At 34.5% G+C, this 14,466-nt stretch overlaps 1 protein-coding gene across 1 annotated transcript in view; it reads left to right on the top strand.

The window, feature by feature from the left end:
• The window catches only part of LOC144434809 (uncharacterized), a 37,548-nt gene that overhangs the window by 3,018 nt on the left and 20,064 nt on the right, over positions 1-14,466 (top strand). The window contains exon 2 of the mRNA XM_078123313.1: positions 11,139-11,204. Coding sequence (XP_077979439.1) covers positions 11,139-11,204 — 66 coding nt within the window. The remainder of the gene's footprint in view (positions 1-11,138; positions 11,205-14,466) is intronic.

Genomic DNA, 14,466 nt, shown 5'->3' with positions numbered 1-14,466 from the left:
TGTATAGATATCCTGCCATTCTTACTTTGGGTGTATAGATATCCTGCCATTCTTACTTTCAGTATATAGATATCCTGCCATTCTTACTTTGGGTGTATAGATATCCTGCCATTCTTACTTTGAGTGTATAGATATCCTGCCATTCTTACTTTGAGTGTATAGATATCCTGCCATTCTTACTTTGGGTGTATAAATATCCTGCTATTCTTACTTTGGGTGTATAGATATCCTGCCATTCTTACTTTGGGTGTATAGGTATCCTGCTATTCTTACTTTGGGTGTATAGATATCCTGCCATTCTTACTTTGAGTGTATAGATATCCTGCCATTCTTACTTTGAGTGTATAGATATCCTGCCATTCTTACTTTGAGTGTATAGATATCCTGCCATTCTTACTTTGAGTGTATAAATATCCTGCCATTCTTACTTTGAGTGTATAGATATAATCCTGCCATTCTTACTTTGAGTGTATAGATATCCTGCCATTCTTACTTTGAGTGTATAGATATCCTGCCATTCTTAGTTTGGGTGTATAGATATCCTGCCATTCTTACTTTGGGTGTATAGATATCCTGCCATTCTTACTTTGGGTGTATAGATATCCTGCCATTCTTACTTTGAGTGTATAGATATCCTGCCATTCTTACTTTGGGTGTATAGGTATCCTGCCATTCTTACTTTGGGTGTATAGGTATCCTGCTATTCTTACTTTGGGTGTATAGATATCCTGCCATTCTTACTTTGAGTGTATAGATATCCTGCCATTCTTACTTTGAGTGTATAGATATCCTGTCATTCTTACTTTGGGTGTATAGATATCCTGCCATTCTTACTTTGGGTGTATAGATATCCTGCCATTCTTACTTTCAGTATATAGATATCCTGCCATTCTTACTTTGGGTGTATAGATATCCTGCCATTCTTACTTTGAGTGTATAGATATCCTGCCATTCTTACTTTGAGTGTATAGATATCCTGCCATTCTTACTTTGGGTGTATAAATATCCTGCTATTCTTACTTTGGGTGTATAGATATCCTGCCATTCTTACTTTGGGTGTATAGGTATCCTGCTATTCTTACTTTGGGTGTATAGATATCCTGCCATTCTTACTTTGAGTGTATAGATATCCTGCCATTCTTACTTTGAGTGTATAGATATCCTGCCATTCTTACTTTGAGTGTATAGATATCCTGCCATTCTTACTTTGAGTGTATAAATATCCTGCCATTCTTACTTTGAGTATATAGATATAATCCTGCCATTCTTACTTTGAGTGTATAGATATCCTGCCATTCTTACTTTGAGTGTATAGATATCCTGCCATTCTTAGTTTGGGTGTATAGATATCCTGCCATTCTTACTTTGGGTGTATAGATATCCTGCCATTCTTACTTTGGGTGTATAGATATCCTGCCATTCTTACTTTGAGTGTATAGATATCCTGCCATTCTTACTTTGGGTGTATAGGTATCCTGCCATTCTTACTTTGGGTGTATAGGTATCCTGCTATTCTTACTTTGGGTGTATAGATATCCTGCCATTCTTACTTTGAGTGTATAGATATCCTGCCATTCTTACTTTGAGTGTATAGATATCCTGTCATTCTTACTTTGGGTGTATAGATATCCTGCCATTCTTACTTTGGGTGTATAGATATCCTGCCATTCTTACTTTCAGTATATAGATATCCTGCCATTCTTACTTTGGGTGTATAGATATCCTGCCATTCTTACTTTGAGTGTATAGATATCCTGCCATTCTTACTTTGAGTGTATAGATATCCTGCCATTCTTACTTTGGGTGTATAAATATCCTGCTATTCTTACTTTGGGTGTATAGATATCCTGCCATTCTTACTTTGGGTGTATAGGTATCCTGCTATTCTTACTTTGGGTGTATAGATATCCTGCCATTCTTACTTTGAGTGTATAGATATCCTGCCATTCTTACTTTGAGTGTATAGATATCCTGCCATTCTTACTTTGAGTGTATAGATATCCTGCCATTCTTACTTTGAGTGTATAAATATCCTGCCATTCTTACTTTGAGTGTATAGATATCCTGCCATTCTTACTTTGAGTGTATAGATATCCTGCCATTCTTACTTTGAGTGTATAGATATCCTGCCATTCTTACTTTGAGTGTATAGATATCCTGCCATTCTTAGTTTGGGTGTATAGATATCCTGCCATTCTTACTTTGGGTGTATAGATATCCTGCCATTCTTACTTTGGGTGTATAGATATCCTGCCATTCTTACTTTGAGTGTATAGATATCCTGCCATTCTTACTTTGGGTGTATAGGTATCCTGCCATTCTTACTTTGGGTGTATAAATATCCTGCCATTCTTACTTTGGGTGTATAGATATCCTGCCATTCTTACTTTGGGTGTATAAATATCCTGCCATTCTTACTTTTGGTGTATAGATATCTCAAAGCATCGCGATCGATTACCTCTTGTTTGTCGGCTTCTTCCATTTTACTCAAAATAGTTATCTTGATTTGGACTGTGTTGAATGCAGTGCATAGAACTTTATCCTAAAAGCACTGCTGTTCTGCTTGCATTATCTGTGAGATAACATGACTATTCACACAAAAAAGCATGAACATCGAGTTTGCTGTGATACTTGCAAGTTCAACATCATATTTGCTTTATCTACTGGTAGAAATGTTCAGTGGATTGTCTATGCACTGATGATCCACCGAGTATGCAATCAGCTTTGCTACCGTGAAGATGGCTTTATCGTGTATGTCACACATCATATTCACCGGTGACCCTCTACCATATACGGTTTTCTCTGCAATGTATATGTCTCTACCCGGATTAAATACAAGCAAAACAACCCAAAGTTTTTCAAAATGAATGAATTTGACATAATGAGTAGATAATAGAGACGTGTCTCAGAGAGTCTGTCGGAGTATGGGAAAGGTTTTCAAATGTGCGTACAACGCACACCAAACCACCATTTGATGATTCGATGCCAAGCATAACAAGTTTTCTTTTGTTGGATCCGCCCATTATTATTGATGAGTGATATCTACCATGACTAGCAAATAGTGTAACATTACTGAAGATGAATCCTAACATGTGTAGAAGGATCTTGGGGCAGTTACAATATTTAGTCAAGGCTGTGCAATTGCACTTGATGAAACCCAACATTTTGTAATAGGCAAAAGTTTGAGATTCGCTTTAGGAACCCTCGGGAGCATGTTTTAAGAGCATAGTTTAAGACTTGTGTATGTCTCCAACAAGGTTACATCAGATACGTGAATGACTGTATATCAGTCCATGTGATCTTTGCTAATGCACCATAGAGGTGGGACATAATGGTAGATCATGAACAGATAGGCAAACATGCTTTATACCTATTAAAATACTTCTTTCGGAAAGCTTTTCTCCTTTTTTGTCGTAAAACCACTCACTAAGGTACACTAATGTGAGAGTTACACTAAAGCTAGTGTCAACTGCTTTGTGTTTTAAGCAAAGGTGATATTTAGGTGTTATTGTAAACACACTATTCATAAACCAGGGTGTTGGAGTGGCATATAGAAAGGTATTGGTTTTAGTTTTATTACACCTTACGCTTACTCCTGTAACGTTGAACAATGAAACATTCCCTTCCAACTTTTTCAAGTCGACACCTCTACGCCTCGTTAGACGTTACTCTAGTTGCTTTTCTCAGACAGTAACCTTAGATTTAGAACAGGGATCAACGAACTCTGTACTAAAGACAAGACAACACACATAGCACTGACTGTTTCATTTCAATGTCTATACACAAAATGAGGTAACTAGGTTACACGTACATGATTCAAGTTTGATCACAGTTCTGATATGTATTAAGCTATAATGTACAATATAATAGGAAAGGGCTTGACACTCGTCGATCAATGAATATCTACTCTTAGAAGATATTAAAGCAAACGTCATAACTGTAGTCTGCACATGCGTGAAATGTTATTTATCTGCATTTTCATGTGTATAAGTCTTCGGGGATATCTAGTTTTCCCGAAATACTTAATGTGATATTATCACATAACACGAGTTGGCATTCATTTGTTCTTATATAAGTAATTAGTAGCCTGTAATACCTTTATGTACGTCAGAAATAACGACTGAAAGGGGATGTTGGCAAGGTTATTCTGAACTATTTGCGAAATCATAATTATATCATAAAATTATAAGTTATATATATATATATATATATATATATATATATATATATATATATATATATATATATATATATATATATATATATATATATATATATATATATATATATATATATATTAATTATATAAACCAACCAAGTCATTGGTATCTATAGTAATGCATAGGTTTTCCATCTGTCTGCAAGTATATGAACTCATGCTATTTTGGGCAACTATCAGAACGACCTTCGCCTTTTCAAGCACCATTAGTTTTCTTGTACATTAGATTTCCTAACGGAACGAACATAATATGCTCGGATCAATAGATATTATGGTAGACATAAACGGACATTATGATGCTTTTGTACAAATAAAGGTAATCAGGTCTTGATAAAATACAGATGACAATATTTCTTTAAGGACATTAGTGTAACCGTATGTGTTCAATAAAACTTGGGTCGACAATCATTTGTGAAAAAAAAGTATTATGCACCGTTTATTCATTTGAGGGAACTGCGCAAGTGTCAAATACATGGCAAACGTGGTTATAATTATATTTTACTTGCAGACAACCTGTACAATTGCCAGTCATATTATCCATGCTCACATTTATAGGATAGTCGATAAAAGGGTTAAATGTGATTAGAAAGTGAACTAGAAACTGTCATATTAAGCAAGTTTTTGTGTTTACAGAAACATACTACAGGCATTCTATCTGACTTGTATTTCATTGAGTTTTGTGCATACTAATTAGACTAATTACCATAAGTTTAGGAATATTCATACACGTCATATGTGAATTTTTACCGACAATTAAAAAGCGACCCCCGCAATAGGCCTGCTTATTGTGTCACCAAATCGCTTTTCACTGTATAGTAAAAATGGTGTGTGCAATTTTGTCTCATTTAGCATACTTTTGTTGATTTTAAATTTTGGCAATTTACGTGTATATATCTTTGCATTTTCACGCAGTCAGTATAAGGTTTTCATAAAACAAGCTATTTCTTTTATGCTGCGACTCTATTTAATTACCTTTGAGGAGAGAGTGGTATACTGTGCATACATTTATTTTCTCACAATTATCGCGTATCTCGATAACTGTGTTAGTTAATGAATTGAAGCTGACGACATGCCTTTTCATCAAACAACATTAATTATCTTTAGGTGATGTTTTTCCTAGCCAGTCAGACTAATTACCATTAATTTAGCAATTTTCATACATATAACACACACACACACACACACACACACACACACACACACACACACACACACACACACACACAACAAACAAACAAGCAAACAAACGTACGTACACACGTACGTACATACATACATACATACATACATACATACATACATACATACATACATACATACATACAGTCATACATATACACACAAATGTATCTATGGTGATTTCCAAGGTCAAACAATGTGTGATCGTCTTTTAAACCTTATGAGAGCCACTCGACTTGTATCTGGTTTTGAAGAAAACTCTTAATACATAGTCTTCAGAAAAAAGTGCATCTTGCTAGCTTGCTTTTATATCGAGTACCCATAATATATACTTGAAATACTTGACAGTTTGAAAGTTCCAGTAGTCAAAAGCCCTGTAGTCATTCTTGGCATTTGTACAAATAAATCGATATGCGTTTTATGTCGAGTCTGTGTCCTCATTTGTCACTTGTTGGAATGATAAAAGTAAAGTATATGCACAGTCTCCAGGTGCAATACTGATTGCATACAGTACATTGAATGACTTATTTGACGATTTAACAAAAAAATGAAGAAAAAAAATAAGTATCAAGGCAAGGCAATTAACCGTTCAACATGAACTAAGCGATGCTAAACATTGAGATTATACAAATAAATGGAAAAGCTAAATTTAGACATAAGCCTGGAGAATGATAAACGGATCAACATTATATTCCACGTAAATTGACGCCAAGTGTAAAACGTGATTAGAATGGATTTTATCAAATTAATGCTAATTAAGATTCTCACCCATCCCCTAAAATAACTAGCAAACCAAGTCAAAATGTCAATGGTATGTCTTACTAATTATATACAGTGAGTAAACCCGCATAGATTGTCCTCTATTATCACTTCCATCCAAACTGGAAAACCATGGCTAATCACGTAAAGTATCATGGTAAAGTCGCGTCTAAGAATTATGGATGAATTACTCTCACTGATCTTGATTGAATGTAAGTAGACAACATTTGCCAATGTGAAAGTTTATTGAATTGAGGCAACATCATTGTGATACAAGTAGTTTCATCCTTTATATACTAATAATACATTAGACTTAAAATGGTAATCGTTAGATTTTACCATGACCTTCTAGGTCAACAATTATGCCTCTACGTAATAGTATATGATTTCATACATACGCTAAGTAATTCATGATATTGGGCAAAAGAGTAGTCACTGTGCTCTTTTTATCCTTGTGACTGTCAATGCTAAACATCTAAGGCCAAAAAAATTCAGGTTATATTGTGCATTTGGTAGAAGCTACTACACAGGAGTGTGGTACAAGTGTCTAGCACTAAAATCTCCGAGATTAACCCATGACTGTGGTAAAGCTCAAACGTATCTTCATTTACGGTAGTGTATGTGTGTATGTGTATGTGTATGTGTATGTGTATGTGTATGTGTGTGTGTGTGTGGTGGTGGTGGTGGGGGGGGGGGGTTAGGGGTGTCTTCCGAGTGTTGTTTGACTGGCGAATCTGTGTTTTAGGGTGTAAAACTATATAGTTGAAATGCTGTAAGTTAATAAAAGATAATATGTTTTCATTATTCTGTGAATTTGTTCCAAGTATCTATGCAAGCAAACACAATGCGCATTCTTAAAGAGAATAGAAATAAACCTAAGCTTAAATGACAACGATAAAATAAAAAATATATATTGAATCTAATGAGACATATCAACAATATCAAATTGCATATCCTTTGAAATGTGGAACAAAGCTCTCATATAAATATGATTCACTATGTCTGACTAACAATATAAGCCATGATTTATATGTATTTGTATCTAAGGCACTATGCATAATTAATGCTACTCTTTTCAAATCTTGAATGAGGGTCAAGGAAGATAACAGCTTGACAGGTGACTGTATTTACGCCTACAAACAATTCCACATCGTCATCCTGAAATTTGTGGTTAAATTTGACAATTGTTTCCGCCACCTGAACAACTCGCGTATTACATAAAAAAGTGATATATGGTTGATAACGTTAACCGTTCAGGGATTGTCGATATTTGGAAGGGCAAAGTAAGAATTTTTATAGTCAAATTACTGTACTGTACATAACATATTTTTAGGCAGATTAATCATTAGATTGTAAGGTATGTCTCACGGCGCACTTGTAACTATCGCTTTCCACTCGTTATCTTTGCTCGTCTGGCAATCTTCTCATCTGTGTCACAATAAATTTAACCGTGCTAGCTATTATGTTGTTATCAAGACTTCACTAATAATCGCTTCTCTTCAAATATGGTAATGTCTTTGATAGATGATGACGTCAAACGTGTAAGCCTTAAATGGCTTTCTGTACTCTGCATTATTTAGAGAGAAGAAAGAAAGTATTTCATAATATAATGCCAACCAGATGTGAACTCAGATTCTTACCTTAAAAGCTCACAAGCAAGAGTTTCTACGTATTTGGGCTCGCAATTGACTGATCTCAAACTTTGTATCAAGACACAACCCATAAACGATCCGATTACATAATTTATCACAGAAGACAATTGTAATGTTATAGAAGACATACATCAACATTGACAATATACTGGAATGTGGTTTTATGTTAGTATTTTTACTTGGGTAATATGCTTACAAACTCAACTTGTTCCACTTTAAGATAGAGAATGTTGGAAACAATTAAAGAGCCCTCCAAGACTACAAGTTAATAACATGTTTGTTTATACATGCATATGAATATTAGTTACGCAGATATTACAATATATTCCCATTGTAAATTTGCTTCGGTAAATCTTATATCTTAATTATCATGCATTGATTTCATTGAAATTAAAATCAAAATATTAGCTCCCTTCTATTTCCTTACATATTAATGAATCAATTTCAATAAGAATACTTGCTGGTATTTCCGAAAATCATTAGCTTGTTGATGCCAGAATGAGAAGGGTTTAGGGTATATTAGTGAATATAAAATAGCTTTATTTGCATATTGAGTGGTAAGAATTGTTATTGTCTTTTCTTACACGAGAAAAAAATATTAAGTGAAATTTAACGATACCTGGTTTAGGAATAATGTTTTCGTAGGACAGTGCCTAGTTTCTGTCAAATCTGAATAGGTACATATTAAAGAGTATATTTTGCATATCAGTAATAATAACCTTTCTTCTTTTATTCTTTTATTATCAATGAATTATAAAATTTCGACTTTAAAACTTGACAAGCTTTTACAAAGCTCGAATTAAGATATAACCGGACTGAGTGCTGATTGTATTTTCCTTTGTTTGCTTTGATATATCAAATGACATCAAATGATATTGATCTTGATACGACATAGTCTTGTAAATATTTTGATACAAAATCAGACTGATCCTTTGATAATCAAACACAAGAAGATTAAGAAAAAATAATCCAAGGATCGCTAGAAATCGTTGTGTAGTTGTTTGTCCATATAGACGAATCAGTCGTCTAATTAAAGTCATATAATAGAGGTGCGTAGATGAAAACGATGGCTTTCAAAATGTTGGCCGAGTTGCTGATAGAAAGTTATTGAAATCGGTGCACACATTACTGCACATGAAAGGAAAGCATGGTCTTATAGTGTATACACAGACATTAAGCATGCCACTATGAAGCAAATGTTATAAAAAATAACCAATGCAAATCCCATCACTGACGCATTCGCTAATCTATCGATTACCCTCAGATAGCATGGTTATGATTAATGTTTGTTTTAGTCACTCTATCATGATATGTCAGTCTCGTGTTTTGATTGCACTGAGTTATCACCATAAAGAATGCCCGAAGAAAGTCACTGATGACATAACCAGATCTACAAGGTGGTCCTTCGGATCGACTAATTAGCAAAAAGCCCTTACATGTTAAATTTGGAATCGAAGTAATCGTTCAAGTCATGGAACTAGCGATATGGTATTCCAGTGTAGGTAATTGTTAGGCAGTAACAAATAATGTAACAAACCTATCCATCTATGGATCGATGGTACTTAACAGTGGATACATTTTGACATTTCATGACCTATTACCGTAACCATCGTTACAATTCTTATATATACGATTATAGCTTATTTCGTAAAGGGGCTAAGTGTTTTCAAACAGAAGGTTCCCATCATATATTTATCATATCTAACATTTCTGCTTGCACCATAAGATTGATACTGCCCATGACCTCAGGTCAAGTGTCAAAGCCCCCAATTATTGGATACCATAAACACGTATGATATTGATTCAGTGGTGTGGCAAAGATGACCAAGACCATGTGGCATACACACATTAATTATAACCGCTCTCAAATCGCTATTTGATGGATGATTCAACGATACAATTCAACCAAACATAAGAGTAGAGTAGAGTTAGCATAAAATGGTTCGCTGACATAATATCACAGTCAGTAAATTTGACACCACACTCTCACTTCATTCAGTTATCAAACCGTTTTCACGTTTTCTCAGCTGCCCGTGTCATGGTTTTGAAAGACACCACAATCTCACTTCATTCAGTTATCAAACCGTTTTTCACGTTTTCTCAGCTGCCCGTGTCATGGTTTTGAAAGACACCACACTCTCACTTCATTCAGTTATCAAACCGTTTTTCACGTTTGCTCAGCTGCCTGTGTCATGGTTTGTCGACTTGGATTTGCTATAATAGATACTAGACTCCGATCCTAGGTAACTATGATAGTACATTGTGTGTACTGACTTAGCCAAGACAGACAAACTGTGATAGTACATTGTGTGTACTGACTTAGTCAAGACAGACAAACTGTGATAGTACATTGTGTGTACTGACTTAGCCAAGACAGACAAACTGTGATAGTACATTGTGTGTACTGACTTAGCCAAGACAGACAAACTGTGATAGTACATTGTGTGTACTGACTTAGCCAAGACAGACAACCCGTGATAGTACATTGTGTGTACTGACTTAGCCAAGACAGACAAACTGTGTGATAGTACATTGTGTGTACTGACTTAGCCAAGACAGACAAACTGTGATAGTACATTGTGTGTACTGACTTAGCCAAGACAGACAAACTGTGTGATAGTACATTGTGTGTACTGACTTAGCCAAGACAGACAAACTGTGACACTATAACAAGTCATGTTTACTGATCATGTTCATTCATTTGTGATGGCTTTGTAAGAAATTGTCATAGTTATGTGACAAGTTCTACTATTTGATCAATGAACTTTATGGTTGAACCATTTATCACATTTTTAGGATTATGTAAGGTGAGAAAGGTTGTAACAATCGTGGCTAGTTTTCCTGTAGTTGTCGATCATACAATTGTGTAAATTTACACGATGTATTGATTGCAAAGAAATGAAAAAATAATTTGACGTCATACTGTGTTCACACTATTCTATACTAGTATATTTGTAATCCTCAGAGACAGGAAATAAGGAAAGTCATTTTCTGGCATTGCAAAACAAATCAATACCATTAAAGAGACTTTTAGTGAAAACAGCATTTCTTCAGATATTCGATTGTATTCACATCTCATTTGTTCCTTTGGATAAAGTGTAATATGATAGTGTCTTGCTTCAATACATACATTTTAATGCACTATAAACTAGAGCTACTACAGTGTAAATTTGGTTTTACCTTTATGCATTTTGCCCCATAATAATATCCAGTGTCACTTTGACTACTTCAACCAACTGTGTTAACTTATTTTGCTCATTTGAATGTGCGAATATTGAAACACCACAATTTCAACTTTACGGAACTTTTTTGACCTTGTTTGTTGACAGGTTCAAGATGGAAATGTGGGAGTGTAATGCGCTCATTACATGGAGTGGATGACCGAGTTATAATACGTAAGTAGTTTATATCAATGTAAAAGAAAATATACTGTGTGAAAAGATGACAGATGTGTTCATCAGCTGAGAGCTTGGTAAATTACTTATACAGGTTATATAGCATACAAGCTGTTCAAAGTTTATGTTTTATTTATATATATGGCATTGAGCTTTCGATCTGTCTTAGTAGCGACCCACATCAGAATGATAATGTGAAAAGGTGTTAAATGAAAACATTATGAGACTTCTAGGAATGTCGTGTGAATTCTTATTACTCTGACCTTTCTTAAGAAATCAGAAGTGAAAACCCATGATAATGTTAGTGATATACATGTCAGGTTTCGATGTCAGGTTGCGAAGCATCATCAAGAAACGAAGTCCAACCTGTTCAGTGTCACGTGCACAACATATGCCAACATTTAATAGATAAGCGTAAAATGCCTCCTTAGGAAAGCGTTTGTATATTAATAACCATTGTTTTCAAACGAATGTGCATTCATAATGTTCAGTGTATATATTGATGTAGAGTAGACACTGCAGACTTAGCCCTACTTCTCAGTAGGTCTTTATACAACAGGCGCCCGTGACTGTGTCTAATTTGTTAATGGCGTTATACATAAGAACACTTTGTCCTATGAGAGTTAATGAATACTATGGTAGCTGTAAGTATACCGTAAAGAAACGTCTTTCTAGTTCAAATAAACCAACGTCAATCGCGTTCCAATTGAAAACTTAATCAAACCATTATCTCGATCAATCTCAAGCAGACCATTTTTATTCGTACACTGTTTACATATCTATGGATTAATATGGCCGAAGTCTTGCTGTTTAACTACGGTTGCGTTAATACTATGCGAATTGGAATCTAGCCAGAAATGACTATAGACCAATAGAAATACTAACATTTACCTAAAGGCAATCACCACGATTGCTCTCGGGCTGTTTTATCCGTAACGATTAGATAAGAAGTTGTCTTATGTACACCAAACCACATGTACATCGCATTTATGGTTTTAGGAGTTACGCCACTCCACACATATACAGTTTCTGCGGGTGGTGTTAGTTCGCATGTACAATTTATTGTTAGTCACTTTTGTTTATTTGTCTCACTAGAAAAGTGTGCTATTCTGTTTCAGTTAACTCGATAATATCAACAAGTATAACACCAAGTTGCTATATTACCATTTAGTGATTTTATGTATAATTCATTATTTGTGTTGACGTTATCGTTAAATTTCAATGGTGCTGTGACATATCAAACGCCATTATGTTTTCAGCAAATTTAGTCTTATTCACCAATTATCAGCAAACTAATAGCGCCAACCGGTTTTACAATTCTAATAACATTACGCTAAGCGCCCTGTATATATAGTAGCTTTGGTTTGTCCCTATCGTACTAGTATTATATAGGAACATGCGCGTTTTCCTTTTATTCATTGAAGGAATCGGAACCAATGAAGTGTGAAGGTTCAATTTTTACTTAAAGCATCCCTATGTCGTCACATAATAAGATCGTTTTTCGGTTCGGTGTGTCGTAAGTACATGTAATTGACGTGAATTAAACCCTATTATGTGAGTTACTGAAGGTTTATAGGTCCATACAGTTAGCTGCCATTGGCTTCCTAAATTCAAGGATTTAGTAGGTTCATATTCAGTGTTAAATTGTTTTTCACACTATAGAATGAACTATTAATACACCATTGTATAATGTTATTTCTAATCCTGACACTAATCGATTAATTTGATTGAACACTTTCTGTAAATTGAATGCAATTATTACTCTGGTTGATATTATGTATTATTACACAACTCAGTAGTTCCTATGCTACAATAGATTAATTGAATTCATGGTGACAGTTTGTGACATTGGTGTTTAGGTCAAATGTGACGTGCTTTCGCAAATTGCCATGATTGATTTGTAACCCCAGGTACAAAGGAAATTATTAGACTTGTAAAAATAATTACAGTACTACTACGTGAAAAATGACCCAGTAGTACCAGGAAGCCACTTAGTAGTTCTTCGAATACATTTGGTAGTTCTACGTATTCGAGCTGCGCCTCGAGCTCTGCTTGCAGAGATTTGGAGCTCTATAAGTCTCCTTCATTATTATTATCATTATAATAATAATAATAATTATCATCATCATCATCATCATCATCATCATCATCATCATCATCATCATCATCATCATCATCATCATCATTATTATTATTTATTTATTATTATATCGGTAGTTCTACGAATACATTTGGTGGATCTACGTAGACATTGGTAGCTCTAAGTACATTTTGCCGGTTCTATATAATTTGTAGTTCTGTGTATATATTTGGTTATTCTGTGAATACATTTGGTAGTTCTACACATATACATTCTGTGAATACATTTGGTAGTTCTACACAGTTATATACATTCTGTGAATACATTTGGTAGTTCTGCGTATATATTTGGTAGTTCTACACATACACATTCTGTGAATACATTTGGTAGTTCTGCGTAGAGTTAGTATAAGTCTACGTATACAGCTGGTAGTTCTACACATATACATTCTGTGAATACATTTGGTAGTTCTACACATGTACATTCTGTGAATACATTTTATAGTTCTGCCCATGTATTTGATAGTTCTACGTATACATTTGGTAGTTCTACATATACATTTACCAGTTCTACGTATACATGTACCAGGTCTCGTCCTGTTATTGGGCTAAGCCTGTTGGATGATGAATGAATAAAATAAAATAAAAAATATACATGTACGAGTTCTACGTATACATATACCAGTTCTACATATATCGTAGTGAAACGTGTATATTTTATAGTTCTATGAATGCAATAGTAATTCTACTTATACATTAATAGATCTGTGTATGTATTTGATGGTTCTACGCATATAATTAGTAGTTCTACATATATATTTGGTAATTCTGCGAATACATTTAGGTTCTACCCAACCATTTAGTTCTTTAAGTACACATCTGGAAGCTTTCAGTTTTTAATAGTCCCACTACACATCAATAATTCTACCAAACCCTTTATTAGTTCTACGCAACCATTCATTAGCTGTATGTTTACATTTAGCAGTTCTACACAGCAATTTGCAGTTACATCGTTATCTGAAAAAAAGCTATCAACCAAATACAATATCAAAGATAAAAGTCAGAATATCGCTACTATATGAACACTGTTTATACTGTAACACTTATAATCTGTTTTTAACATTTTTGTAATTCTCTTGTTTTATACACAATATAATCAACTGATCTAGCAGTGATTAGAACG

This window comes from Glandiceps talaboti, chromosome 5 (genome assembly GCF_964340395.1).
Source record: "Glandiceps talaboti chromosome 5, keGlaTala1.1, whole genome shotgun sequence".
NCBI lineage: Eukaryota > Metazoa > Hemichordata > Enteropneusta > Spengelidae > Glandiceps > Glandiceps talaboti.
Note: the sequence above shows the minus strand (reverse complement) of the source record. Positions and strands in the feature narration are given on the sequence as shown.